This window comes from Engystomops pustulosus, chromosome 10 (assembly GCF_040894005.1).
Source record: "Engystomops pustulosus chromosome 10, aEngPut4.maternal, whole genome shotgun sequence".
In the NCBI taxonomy this organism is placed as follows: domain Eukaryota; kingdom Metazoa; phylum Chordata; class Amphibia; order Anura; family Leptodactylidae; genus Engystomops; species Engystomops pustulosus.
The window spans coordinates 77,221,047-77,236,418 of record NC_092420.1 but is presented as its reverse complement, the minus strand read 5'-3'; the positions used below and the strand labels follow the sequence as shown (position 1 = coordinate 77,236,418).

Genomic DNA, 15,372 nt, shown 5'->3' with positions numbered 1-15,372 from the left:
ATTTCTTGACATATACTGTCTGATCAGTATAGATCCCATCCACTTAAAAACACAAGGAGGAAAGACGTAGAGAGCTATGTCTTCCCATTCTGATGAGCGACGTATATGCTCGTCAGGAGCAATAGTAGCCTATGGGAAGAGGTTGCAACGTATTGCATCCCTCCTTAAACATAGCTGAAAGGTCACTCAGCAGGAGGTGGAGACCTGGTAATGTCCCTATCCATATAAGGACAGTGATGTCACTTGGGAAACACCCTGTACATTAGCAGCAGCGATTCACCATTGCTTCCTAGATGCCTTTTTACATCTAAATAACATTGATGGTTATGTTATATAGAATTGTTTACCCTAAATCCCTTCCTCATCCAATCCCTTCCCTTCCTTGATTGAACTTGATGGACATGTGTCTTTTTTTGCAACCGTATAAACTATGTAACTATGTAACCAGCTGCTGCCGTTGTTCACTCCTACCCCCGCAGCATTCAGGGGGTCGGAGGAGCCATCGGGTGACACATCCCACTGTATAAGCATAGAATCCACCTGACGTTTCCTTACAAGGTATGGCAAAAGCAAAATGTGACCGCAGCCTTACATCACAGCGGGCTTCTGTCTGTCTTTCTTTATTGCAAGACGAAATTCAGTAGACATTGCAGATTGAAAAGATTAGGAAGGAAGAAAAGAAGGGAGACAAATAATAACAACCAAGGTAACTGGAGATCCTTCGGAAAGGTGTTTATTGTGTACATTTACAAAAAAATTGTTGAATAGTTAGTGATTTTTTTGTAAAGAAAATCAGCATTTTGCATTTCAGACCTGGAAATGATCGCACCCGGTCCACTGTATTTATTATAATCTCTGCCCAAAAAAAGATGGAGACTATAGCAGGAGATTGCGCCTGAATCTACTAAGAGTCATAAAATTCTTCCTGGTGTCCTGTATTGTCCCTGCCTGTTCACCCCCCCCCCCCCCCCCCCGCAAACACCTTTCTGTCCTGTTCTCTGCCCTGACACATCCAAAATGGCGCGGGGGGGCAGAAAAATCGCAAAACTTGCGGAGAATGATTAACAAATCTCCCCCAAAGCTTTTAATGCTTAAATGAAATCTACTATTTGTTTTTATGCATTGTGAACCAAACATACCTTGAGAATGTTGTAGCTACACTGATGCAGAAACATATCTTCTTTAATCCCTGAACTGAGTGGTTTTGCTGAAAAAACAATTATAAAATTATGATAATGAGGCCCTGTCGCTCTGTGCCTGCTCAGCGCTTCTCCTGTTGCCCTAATTATGCATTGCTCCAGAGAATGATGTAATCACTGTGTTGTCCCTGACAGGCAGAAGTAATCAATTGCTGCACCATCCCCTAGCTGCTGTGTATGAGTCATCCAGCTCAGGTTGATTAGTCCTATCTGGACGGTTCAGGAAGATCTGTGTGCAATGTGTTTATGTAAGAACCCAGCTTTCCCAAGTTCCTGAATTTTTTAATAGTTTATTGTGCAAAACTACTCGGTTCAGGGATTGAACAAGATATGTTTCTGCATCAGTGTATCTACAGCACTGTTTGGTTCCCAATGCATGAAAACAAATGGTAGATTTCCTTTAATATTCATCCAAACTTCATAAATGGACTAATTTTCCATGTAAATTACAATGGAGGATGGTTGTCCAGTATAAAGACTATAAACGACTATTGCCTGGAGCCACACTGTGCCATTGTCTCAAGATAGTGGCCAGTTATTTACTCGTACCTCTTGTGTATATTCCAGTTACTATTACTGGAGTAACAGCAATCGTTTTTAAGGGGGCTATACAGTACAATACACTGATAAGGGGTGTATAATGTCTCATTTGTTCTCGTACAACTATTTCCCTCTCCCTAGGTTAAAGTTATATCAACAGGACAGACAAAAAAATTACATTTCCAATTGACAAATCCTATATCATTAAAATGCCTCTGCTTGTCTTATAATGGCAGTGACCTGACCCTTTTTACAGAAAAGCTGCGAGTGGATAAATGCATGTCAGGGCGGGGGGAAAGACAACCACTGCTTCTAATGTCTTCTAGAAAGGTAGAAATATGGTTTTTGATATGTTATAAGTGACATTCCTGTGTATTCCTATATACGCAGGTCCATTTTCTCTCAATAGGAGGCATGTTTAACTCCTACCGTTTGTGAAGAGCTAGGTTCTCACCTGCTGCTATCTTCTACTCTATTCATTTAATGGGTCAAGCTATTGGCTTATTAGTGGCAACCACCTATTGTTATCTGGCGCCATAAAAGTGACTGACGGAAATGAGTTCAGAGATAAGAAATGCATATCAATACCCATGCATCTGTCTGGTCCTATTCAACACAGCTAGGAAAAAAAAAACCTGGATGCGGCTCTATGGAAGAGCTCCGACAAGATAAAACACTTCATTGTGACAGTAACAGGCAACAGTAATGCCAACAACATGACTCACACACAAGGGGACACTTCATTTACACAGAAGGAAGAAGTCAGTTACATATTTATGGAGTAAATACACATAATACACTGGCCTGTAAGTTATCTAAACGTATGTCGACTTCTGTCAAGGATTACAAATATATATTTTCCGTCATTTCTAAGTAATAGCTGTTTCTGGGAAAGACGGATGACAACCAGTGTGTCCAATGTTACACATCCCACTGCGGTTGTCAGATAGATATCCTATATTTCTAGATGATGCGTCTTTCGAGTTAAGGCAGCGACATAGTTGTAAGTAAATTCTATCAGGGCTGAGTCCGACGTAATGGAGTCGGAAACCGGTAGCACCCAACAATGTAATGATATAGGGAGAACAGCTTAGAAAGAATGTATTAAAATTGAAAATTAAAGGTGTTAAAATTTATGTACGTAACATTCACAAAATCTACCTGTCCATACCAAAGACTTGCTGACATTGTAATGCTGATGTTGGCTCCATGCTTCATATCTGGTGGACCTGCCCGAGACTCCTGCCCTCCTGGAACGCCCTCTATTCTTACTGGGTAATTTTTAAACCCCTTAATTTACAATTTTACTCAGTTTTATTGCTGTATTAGCTCCTATCACCCAGTGATGGTCAGAGTATGATTCTATAGTGTGAGCAGGGACTCTTTAAGCAGACACATCAGGACACAATATTTACTAGTATCTGAGACATAGAAAAACAGAGATGAGACAGATCAGAGATGAGAGACGATGAGATCCATGAGATGGATATAAAACACAATAGCAATCTGCTAACTCAGTAAAAACACACAGTCAGCTCTGCTATGTGCCTCCTTCCCCAGGTATAAAGGTCTTATCTTGACTGTAGTTTGTAAAGTTAGTCTCCTCACACTGCTGCTTGCCGACAGGAAGTGTCTGTGTATGAGCTGGTCTTATAATGGGGGGGGGGGGGTGTCAGAGATCACACTGCATTGTGCAGCAAGGAGAAGCTAGAAAATAGAAGATTTACAGTCGAATTCAGGGGCAACCAAAATTTTGTAAACCAGTACTGATAGAGACAGGTTGGACTTATATCCGTGAAATGCTGTATTTTTGTTAATAACAGTGAATTAGAGAATGTTATTTTGTTATCCTCCTCTTCATGATAACAGGATTTTGATTAAAAAAAAAAGCTACTTCCTTTAGTTAAAGAATGGATCACTGAGATAAATTACCTAATGAGGATGGAGGGATGATAATCAGGGGCGAATTAAGACTGCCATCGGCCCTTCAGTGACCGTGGTAACCTTCTTATATTTGTTATCCATGGCCTCCTTCCTTCATAAATGTTTCCAGAGCCCCACAGTACTGTATCTTAATAGGCTGTCTCCCCTGCCCTTGCACTTCCTGCTGCTGCTAGATTACACAGGCAGAGTGAGGAGGAGACATGTTCTGTTCATTGTAACAGCTTGTGAAGCTTAAGCACTGAGGGTCTCTGGTAAAGCCACCATAGCCCCTCAGGGTCACTAGCATAATTTTAAAAGTTGATTTTAGAAGGACGGAAGCCATGGATAACAAATATAAGAAGATTACAACACTCAAAGTGCCTGCATCTATGAGTAAGTGCCCCTGGTTTACCCATCCTTGATTTTGATGGTAGATTTCCTTTAAATTGATACATTATATTGAATGTAAAAGCAAGAACACAAAATACCTCTTTCCTGTGGTTCATCATAGGTGTTGTATCCAGAGGATAAGTCAGTGATCGGAGCTGGCTGCTGTGCTCCCCATTCATAATTGGTGTCCCCCTGTGGAGGTAGCACCTGAGGATCTGTGTACTGACGTGGCCAGTGGCCCTGATAGACGGGCTCAGCTTCTGTGTTCTGTATATCGGTTCCTGGGTCATGGTCTTGACTTTCTGGTTGTACTTCATTGACCGGAGAAACTTCTGATGAGAGACAGGGAGGGAATGGCCCTGTGTTTAATAACTTCATATAAGCAGAGAAAGAAGCGTAAAGCGCGCTCTAAGAAGCCTGATAGAAATTTCTATTTGTTTCAATTATTGATGTAACTATTATGTTGCAAAGCTCTCACTCCCGAGTATCACTGCAGGCTCCCATTGATAATAGCTGATTGGAAGGGTTTTCGCAGTCAGGGCATTGCAATCAACTACTTCCCAGAGGAACCGTTCTATCAAAAAGAAGTTGTCCTAAGCAGACAGCCCCTTGAAGCTTCATCTTTAAAGACAGTAGAAAAAATGACATCAGAGAACTACAAATGTTCTTATATAATAATACACACTGCGCTGCAAAGAATACATGAGAACGTCTGGTTACCATAGAAGACACAATCTGCATCATGCCTTGACATTATGTATACATTCTATAAATAGATATTAACCTCTCATCCCTATAGAAAAAAACCCACTGTTTTAAAAAAAAAAAAATTAAAGATATCCCCCTTGCTCGATTTATACCTAAATCTATAGCTTTAACATCATTAAACTAGAAGCCTCCTCTTGTAGTGCATGAAATATAATATGTAGAATCCCTACTTTTATGTTAAAACTCCCACGTTTACCCATAAAAAAAACTCCTCTAAAGTTTTAAAGCAAACAAGCTGAGAAGAGTCACTATTTGTAGGAGATAAGTCACTTTTAGAGGCTGTAGAGGGGCATAATAATTAATAATAATTCCTTTATTTATATAGCGCACACTGATTCCGCAGTGCTGTACAGAACTTGCCAGATCAGTCGGAGGCATCACTTCAGATTCTCCTATCTTGAGGTGTTCTAAACCATGGTTCTGGTATCATATTAAAGTATGGAAATGTATGGATGTAGCAGAGCTGTGTGTGTAACTGTATGGATGAAGCAGAGCTGTGTGTGTAACTGTATGGATGAAGCCGAGCTGTGTGTGTAACTGTATGGATGAAGCAGTGCTGTGTGTGTAAATGTATGAATGTAGCAGATCTGCGTGTGCTTTGCTTTAGTGCAACCAACAGGGATATTTTAAATTCTGTAAAATATATTTTTCCTTTTTTGGAAGCCTAAATCTGGGGCGCGTCCTATAGTAAGAAGCGTCTTATAGGCCGAAAAGTACGGGTATGTGTAGATAACAGAACCTGTTGTGATTTGATAGATGAAATTTTCAATATACCGGTAATACTCGGTTCTAGGTTCTTGGTTCTAGGTAGTAGTGCATTCACTATTCAGCCTTTAAAAGTGACTAATCTTGAAAAAAAACCTTAAAAACAACAATTACATTGGTTGTTTTATGGGTAAATCCTCCATGTAGTAAGGAAGAATTCCTTGCCATGCACACAGCAATAGATAGCCCTTTAATTCATGTTTCTTTCAACCTTCCTCTGGATCGTATGTAGAGAATATGATGAACATGTGTCCTGATAATCTATGGTAGGTCCCTATGTTACTCGATGTAACATCACTTTATTATGACAAATGGCAGTAGACAAGAATGACTTACTGTTAGGCTCTGTAATATTTTCTTGGGCCTCAAAGGCTGCGGTGGTAACACCACTAGATGTGCAGTTGACCTAATAAAAAATTGCAAATAAAGATAATTATTGCCATAGAAAATATAAAATGTTACCATGAATAACATGTACTGTATAACAATAAAACAACAATTCAATAGAGATTTTTTACTGTATATAAAGAAAGAAAATAGAAGTTGAAGGGAACCTGTCACCAGTATTTCACTGTTCTATGTATTGACAGGTTCCCACAGTATTTTAATGGCTTTTATCCTTTCCGGCCGAGTCCAATTCCCGTAGACTTTTACTCGGTAGAAAAGAGCATGCCACCCATGACTATCTGTCCTTCTGGCAGACTACCAGGCATGATTACAAAGTGCTTTTCATGGGAATGTAAAGGAATGATTTCTTAGCCAAAAAAAGCTGGTCATTGTTATAAGAACGCTATGGGAACCCATCAATACCTAGAACAGTAAAAATCTGGTGATAGATTCCCTTTAAAGGAAATCTACTATCAGGATGAATGAATGATAACCAAGCACACTGACATACTGGTGTGTGCCCCCTCTGCCAGGATCTGCTCTTCTTTTAGCTTCTTTTGCCGTGGTTTTTAGAAAAAAGGGCTTTAAAAAATATGCAAATGAGCCTGAAAGGCTCTGCGCTCCATAGATGTTAATGGATAGCCCTTTAGGCTAATTTGCATAAATATTAAAGCCTTTTTTCATAAAAACAAGGGTATTAGAAGTTAAGGAAGAGCGGTTCCTGCCAGACGGGTCCTCTCATCAGCATGTAAGTGTGCTTGGTTTACAACACTTGATCCTGGTGGTTGTTGTTTTCCTTTCAACTGTCGTAAGAAGGTAGATTTTATTCTTTTTTAAATTGCACACTGAAATTTAAAAAATATCGAAAATTTACACATAAAAATCAGCAAAAGAAAATTAATGAATTCAACAAAAACCTCCCAATGAAGATTGCATTAGGATTTACTACTACTATATGATGTTTTACTACTATTTTTCTGTCAATGGTGCTATGTGTAGGCAACAGGCAACAGCTAATCTTCCATTGTTTTCTACAAAGTTTTTTTTTTTATGGCATTCACCCCATGAGGTAAAGATTTATAATTGTTGTATAACTTGGTCCATTACAAAATTTTTTTGTGTGCAAATAATTCATATTTGTTTATTTTTTCTAATTTCTCTATCTTCACCAATTTTTTTAGATACCTCTAAGCTCCAACAATGGGCTCACCTGGCATTTGCCATAAAAAGTCACATCATATCTGAATAATGTTAGTGGTCGTTGTAAAAACATGTATGTGTAGTCACTATTTGAGACATTTATTGCCACCTTAAAGTGAACCTGTTGTCAGAAATGTTATTTTTATCTGGAGACAGGTTCCAATAGTCAGTACTATACTGCTTATAAAAATGCATTCTGAATACTGCCACTACCTTATAAAACTTTATTTCACATTACCTGGTGACTGCCTATGGGTGAGAGGGGAGAAGCAGCTGCAGAAGACTGTGTCTCCTAGTGTCCTCTTAGTTTCCACTTTCTCTCCTCCACATTCATCCAGCTCCCCCCTCCCTTCTTCATGCCATGTGCATTAAGCAGGCATAGAGGATGGTGTAAAAGAGAGTAACAATGCATGAGGAGCCTGAGACACAGGCACACAGGCTGCTTCCACTGCGATTCCTCCAGGACTCTCCACATAGCCAGATGGTGAAATAAAGTTTTATAAAGTAGTGGCAGTATTCAAAATGCTGAAAAAGGCATCTTTAAAATCAGCATAGAATAGGATACTGGAACCTGTCACCAGCTAAAAAGATATTCCTGCTCAAGTTCCCTTTAGTTTTTCTTTTATTATGACATGACATAATGGGGCAGATTTACTTACCCGGTCCATTCGCGATCCAGCGGTGCATTCTCTGCGGTGGATTCGGGTCTTCCGGCGATTCACAAAGGCAGTTCCTTCGACGTCCACCAGGTGTCGCTGCTGCGCTGAAGAGCATCGGAACGCACTGGAGTTCACCGAGCCTGGCCAGGTGAAGTCGGGTTATCGTTCGGCCACGCCCCCCGATTTCCGTCGCGTGCATGCTGGCGCCGATGCGCCACAATCCGATCGCGTGCGCCAAAAACCAGGGGCAATACAGGGAAAATCGGCACAAATCGGAAATATTCGGGTAACACGTCGGGAAAACGCGAATCGGGCCCTTAGTAAATGACCCCCAATAAGTAGAACCATATAATTTATATAAGACTTATTTTGTGGTTAAGTTTGCACCAAATTAATTAATTGGACCATTACATACCAGCTACAAATCATCAAAAATCTGCACGTCTTAGAGGCGTTTAAAATGATTTCTTATGAAGTTTAATTAGACAGCGGAAATCAGTTTATCGAAACAAAGCATAAGCGCGGTATAACACTGGTTCCGCATTCTGAAGCACAAACATCTCATTCTATTGTTCCACATGAGACTCAGAACAAATCCTCTGTAAGACTTTCAATATAGCTGTGTAGCTGTGGCGGCCGGCGCAGAAACGGCTTCACCTACCGTCCCTGAGCTTCCTGTCAGAGGCCCTTTTATGCTTCTGTAATTGCTTGATTCCGAAAACCACGGAAAAGTCTGTGATATGGTGCGCCAATTACAAGCACTTCCTCTCGGCTCGGGTGGACCCCTGGCCCTTGCACAATCACAGGGTTTTTATATCTGAGAACATAACCGCAGAGAATAGGACATGGGGGGAAAAAAAATCGCGACGGAAGAAAAGAAAACCATTTTTCTATTTTACAAAACAGAACTGTATTTTTTTTTTTTATTATTTTCAGTTTTTTTTTTGCTTCTTTTCTTAGATTTACAAAAGGCGATGAGAACATTTTTAAAGGGCCGTGAGAATAAATTGCTTGTAAATACGTATATTTTTTTTTTTAGCGGTCGCCATTCTCGATTTCATTGACAGCATCTGCAGAAAGACTCCATAAACAGAACAATAATGGGCGCATTGCACTGGAACCTGCGGCAATCAGCATTAATCTCCAGCAGCAATACATTGGGGGCGATCGCCCGGTATTTAACAAGCCGTCGTGGCGTACAGTCACTTTTACAGCTTTCCAGTGTATTGTGAGACGCGCCGTTCTGTGATTAACATATGACACAAATAACAAGGAGGAATCTTTTATTAGCTCAGACTGTCAGCTCGCCTTAGATTTATAATTGGGCTGCTCATAGTGTTACTACACAGTGCTCCCGAGTCCCTACTACAGATTAAAGATGTTGCCCCAAACCAGTAGAAGACTCTTGTGATGTGATATATATCATACATTGGGATTGATACATTTTAATGTCGTCTCTGCAGAAGTTATATCTGGTGGTAGATAGATGATACTGTTTAACAAGAGTTGTATCTCAAACAACTGCCATGTCATTGGTGGCTTAGTGGTTAGCATTACAGCCTTGCAGCACTGGAGACCTGGGTTCAAGTCCCAGGGTTAACTTCTGCAAAGAGTTTATAAGTTCTCTCTGTGTTTGTGTGGGTTTCCTCCCACACTCCAAAACATACTGGTAGGTTGATTCGATTGTGTTCCCCATTGAGGACAGGGTCCGATTTGGCAAGCTCAGTGCAGCGCTGTGTAATCTGTGTGCACTATATAAATAAAGGAATTATTATTGACCAATAAATGAACACCTCCAGTGTTGAAGTGGAGTCCTTAGGCCAAACAGTTAAAATATTTTGTAGGTCCATCAATCCCTATCTTCTGGTCATTTGAGATCCAACATTGGACTCAATCTGGAGCTACAGAGGATCCTCTCATGCCCTGGTGGGCCGGTACAACATTGCCCCCAGACAGACATGTCAGATTGGTGCAAAACTCCCCTAAGTCAGGGGAGGATTAAGACTGTTATGGGCCCTGGGCTGTTTAAAAATTATGAGCCCACAAAGTATAATTATTAAAAAAGATTTGTTGTGTGTATATATGCAGGATAAAAATAGTAATACAAAGAACAGTAGAGCTAAAGATATTATCAAAAACAGTGGAGTCTGTACTAGGTGCAGTTACCTGTGTAGTGTGCAGAGGACACCAGATTCATGAATTGTGGCACCCGTTCTTCATGAATCTGGCGCCCCCTGCACTGCTCCGATAGAGGGCACCAACTTTTTTCTGGAGCACCTTTAAGACAGGACCTGTGACACAATTCTGTCAAACACTGCATGATAAATGTGGTGCACAGGAACACCCTTCTGAGTGCAGAAAAATGTGTCGCTTCGGGAATAGAACACGTGTGTTGCAGACACTTTATAAATACATGTGAAAGCAGTTTGCACTAAAATGAACACGCAACGTCCGAGAGAAAACTGGCTCAGGGGCTTTAATAAATCTGGGCTATTATCTCAGTATATAAATTGGTTGGAAGGCTGAGGTTAGAGGCAGAGGATCCCCAAATCCAGGGGTGAAAAACTCATTGCATCATTTCCAAGAAGACTCCTGGTCTGAATACTTTCCGTACCCACTGTAGACAACACGTTATGATACAGTTAATGGACCAAACATGTAAAACAAAGCAAGGTGGTTCACTGGGATTCAAATACATCCAAGGGTTCCACCTGCACAGAGTTTTCTCCGAGCATCTCCCACACTCGCAAGAATAGAGAAAGTGGGCGCTCGGTATGTCAGCCCAACACAGAGTTCATCAGACAGAGCTAAAGGCCTAAAATCCTAAGATCCGAGTAAGTCCAGGACATGCTGAGCTAAGTTCTATTTTAAAGCATCACTTGCTAGATTGTTTGGGAAGGAAGGAGGAGGGCGAAGGTGTAGACATCGGAGCTCCTGCTCATGGTCACGCAACTCTTCCTGTTCAGGGGACGAAAGCTACATTGATAGACCAAGTTTCTTCTGCTTCTATCTGCTATATTGGTGTCCTCAGGGAGCAAATTCCAGTTGAAATCTATGACAGAGCAGCTAGTAATAAGTTAATACAATAAGTAGGTTTTGATTGTTGTTTGGGCACTCCGTCTCTAAAAGGTTCTCCATTATTGCCCTAGTGTATGCATCACTGTCCCTGGGTTGCAAACAGAACAGTTGCTTTAACAGGTTCTTAAAGGAAATCTACCACCAGGATAAAGAATTGTAAACCAAGGACATTGACATACTGGTGAGTGTCCCCTCCGGCAGATTCTGCTTTTCTTTTAATTTTTAGGACCTTGTTTTTACAATAAAAAGGTTTCACAAATTATGCGAATGAGCCCTCGGGGGCTCCAGACTCTATAGACGTCAATGGAGTTTGGAGCCCCGGAAGTATACACCAGTATGTCAGTGTGCTTGGTTTACAATCCTTCATCCTGGTGGTAGATTTCCTTTAAAGGAAACCTACCACCACAAATCTACCTATAAAGGTAGATCGGGTGGTAGGTGAATCAATGGGACGTGAGGATAGCCCTTTTAAGGGCTAATCCTCGCGTCCCCGCACTTTTTTGGAAACTTTTATTACCCTAATATGTAAATTTTGTTATGCGGCTACTGGGGCGTGGAGTAACCGCATCTGAGGTTACACGAGGCGGCTACTCCACGCCCCGGTAGCCTCTTTTCCCCTCCTACTCACCATCTTCGGCGCGCAGCTGCTCGTAGCTGCGCGCCCTCGTCCGACGATCCTGCCGTCTGCGCATGCGCAGAACAGCAGGCCCGCCCCTGCGCGGTCACTGCTCCGAAACAGGCGCGGGCCTGCTCTTCTGCGCATGCGCAGACTGCAGGATCGTCGGACGAGGGCGCGCAGCTACGAGCAGCTGCGCGCCGAAGATGGTGAGTAGGAGGGGTAAAGTGGCTACCGGGGCGTGGAGTAGCCGCCTCGTGTAACCTTAGATTCGGCTACTCCATGCCCCAGTAGCCGCATAACAAAATTTACATATTAGGGTAATAAAAGTTTCCAAAAAAGTGCGGGGACGCGAGGATTAGCCCTTAAAAGGGCTATCCTCACGTCCCATTGATCCACCTACCAACCGATCTACCTTTATAGGTAGATTTGTGGTGGTAGGTGCCCTTTAAGGCCCCTTCCACACTAGCGAGTGTGATGCGATGAACTCGCATCACACTCGCAACGCAAGCTGCCGGGAACGCACGGCCCGAACCCTGCACCGCGGGAGTGAACTGACATGCTGAGTTCACTCCCGCGGTGCAGCGTTCGGGCCGTGCGTTCCCGGCAGCTTGCGTTGCGAGTGTGATGCGAGTTCATCGTATCACACTCGCTAGTGTGGAAGGGGCCTAAGTTGAATTTGTATGCTAGTTGAATTAGTATGTAAGTCTGAACAGGTATATTTTGTATGCGTATCTCCAGACAAAATATTTTTGGTCCCAGTGACAATTGGATTTTCTAAATTTTGGGTTTTCATAATAACAAGTATTTACAATAAAGTTTAATTGCATACACCTTTAATAACTCTTACAGCAGATCATTACAACATGGGGCTAAGGTTCATTAAAATGACTTATATGCAAAGTTCTATCTGTAACTGTTGTCTGTAAGTCGTTTTTTTATAAAGCTTGTTATTATTATATTATTATTATTAAGTCGGGGGCTGCGTCTATTAGATTGTCACGTCTTGTAGCTCTGGGTTCCTTGCTTCTACATAGCTTTGTATGTTCTTCTACCTGACCTGGTTTTCTCCCACTATACTGAATTTCTTTCACATACTAATGGGTTAATGTCTTCCTTTATAATTAGCTTTAGTCTGTGTGTGTGTATCCAGACGCCAAGACCATGGCCCAGACCATGGTCCCCGAGCAAAGTGCTTATGTCTCTTGCTACAACAATGGGCCATGTCCTTTTTTGCTCTTGCTACTATTTTAATGAAAGGATTATAATTTTACATTTTTCCCTGCAAACACGAAAATCAGATGTAATTGTTGTTGCCACCAGGATTCCACATTACTGAATTAGTCTAATTATGTTTCAAGCGCCGGTCTTCATGCTCACACCGTTGAAATGTTAGTGTACAAGGCCATTCATTTTCAGGTTAGTTTTTGAAGCTTTAGTAGTTTGCACCTTTTCAGAATATACTTTTAATGTTATGGGGCTTATTTACTAAGGGTCCGTGGCTGCACTTTTGATGAATTTTCCAGCGTTTTAGGGATTTGCGACAATGTGACAGGTATTTAACTGGGGATTGTATCGCACGTGATCGGATTGTCGCGCAGCTGCGCTGGCTTTCATGCAACAGAAATGGGGGGGGGGCGTGCCGTCGAACGATCTGACTGATTTGAGTGCGGGATTTAACTTTCAAATTGTGTCGCAAGATCAAGCACTTACATGCACCAGGAAGAAGAAGGTGAACTCCAGCGGAACCTGAGCGGGGAAGCGACACATGCAGGATATCGGGCGCACAATCCCAGGGAGTCGCGGCAGAGAGCATTCCGGTCGGACAATGCACTTTCAGGGAACGCGTCAGGATGGGTAAGTAAATGTGACCCTATGTGTTATTGGGGTGGGGTGGGGGACTATACTTATTCTACGTAGATATGAAGTTATTGTTATAACTTACAATTAAATCTAAACCCAATTAAAGGGCATTGTTCCTTGAAATAAGCAATGTGATTAAATTAAATAAAATGTCTCGCTGTTCTAGCTTTTTTCAGGATGTATTGCTTTAAACAGACTGTGCAACATAGCTGTTACACACTGAATTATATTCTGGCTGTGGCATAAGGATACCAGAACTGGGAGCCTCCATCAGGCCCCAGGTTGCCAAGAGTAGGAAACTGTTAACGGTCCCTTATATGCCATGGGCATTTCTGTCCATGGCATCTAAGGGGTTTAACAATTGCAATTAAAGGGATTGTCCAGGAATGAAAAATAAAAAATAATATAGCTGGGGAGGGGGGAGTTGTAAAAAATCAAAAACCTCTAATACTCACCCCTCTTTGGCATTCCGGTTCAGCTTCTTCGCAGTACGCCAATGGTGGACTGAGTTTCAGGATGTAGCTGGCACGTGGCAGTAGTCGGGACGGCACTGCAAGCCTCTCTACATAAACAATCTGGCAGTGAGGGGTGGCGCCGTGGCTGAACGGGAGCGTGGGGGATGTGAGTATAAGTGAATTATTATTTTTACAGCTTCCTCCGTCACATATAAAAGGATTTTTTATTCACGGACAAACTCTTTATCTAAAATCAAAAATTCCTCGCCACTACTCCATGTCCGCCTCTACTTGCTGAGCATTAACAACCTCCCTTCAGTACCACGGATGAATGGTGCAGGTTAAAATTGCTGTCCTAGGATTACGTTTTCTTAAGTGACAGCATGCATCCAAATATTTTTTAATTGTAATTATATGAGTTTAATTATATTATAACTCCTTTTTTCAATTACTGTTGAAATATTACATAAACTTAATAAAACAACACTTCTATGATTCTTGCTAGAAAATGATCCAAGTGATAAGACTCCACAACTGAGCACGTGCGACCACTGATTAAGGTCAGAACTTGAGATGGAATCCAAAAGACTCCAATTACAAAATTATTATTGCTATTATTATTATTTTATGAGAAAAATGTATTACAGGCAGTCCCCGGGTTACATACAAGATAGGGTCTATAGGTTTGTTCTTAAGTTGAAGGTGATTAGGATGTGCAGAGGTCTAGGTTCTCCAAGCCCCACAGTACAAGTGATTGAGAGAGAGGAAATATATACTCCCACTTCAGTGACTATAATGTATGTGCAATTTATGGAGTAGCCTGTGGATATTCAGAAAGTAAGCTATATCACCAAGAAATATCAAATGGAAAAAGTTGCTACATAAGGTATTGGAGTTGGGTGAAAAACCCATCAAAGTGCAATTAGCTGCTAAATCACTTTCGTGCTGATCTGCATAAACCGAAACAGTAACAATAAATCAGTATTATATTAAAGTGTTCAGATTTTAGCACCAGTGATGTGCTTTAACATGAATAATAGCCTTTATTTATGGCCGTTTCTTTTTCGTATCTCCTTGCTGAAATCAGGCTCTTGGCCTCGTGTTTGTGCCAAGCAAGTGTTCAACATGGGCTATGAATCATCTATATTGAACCACCCTTTGTTGAGCAAGACCCACTAAACCTACATCTACTATAGGTAGGTAACTGTAGAAGGAAAAATATGAAGGAACCATGGTGAAGCATCAATTACTGAAACTTAGATAGCTACTCATTCAGCCAAGTGCCTTGCCTTCGGTTTCGCTCATAAACATGCAATCAGCATGTCAGCTCAGCAAAGTGTGCATGTCTTATCAATAGAGAAGGGATGTCTTTGGCAGATACTTCAGCGTGTCTCCCATGAGACAAATGAGCTCAGGTATCAAAATGTAGCAAATGTACAATATATACTTAAGCATAAGCCGATCTGAGCATAAGCAGAGGCCCCTACTTTCACCACAAAAAACTGGGAAAACATATTGGGGCAGATTTT

General features: G+C 41.5%; 1 protein-coding gene across 7 annotated transcripts in view; it reads right to left on the bottom strand.

Moving 5' to 3' along the window:
* Positions 1 to 15,372, bottom strand: part of SEC16B (SEC16 homolog B, endoplasmic reticulum export factor) — a 168,622-nt gene that overhangs the window by 60,168 nt on the left and 93,082 nt on the right. For all 7 annotated transcript variants that reach the window (XM_072127404.1, XM_072127410.1, XM_072127407.1 and 4 more), the window contains 2 exons: positions 5,922 to 5,991; positions 4,151 to 4,384 (listed from right to left, as the gene is read on the bottom strand). In XM_072127404.1, the coding sequence (XP_071983505.1) occupies positions 4,151 to 4,384; positions 5,922 to 5,991 (304 nt within the window). The remainder of the gene's footprint in view (positions 1 to 4,150; positions 4,385 to 5,921; positions 5,992 to 15,372) is intronic.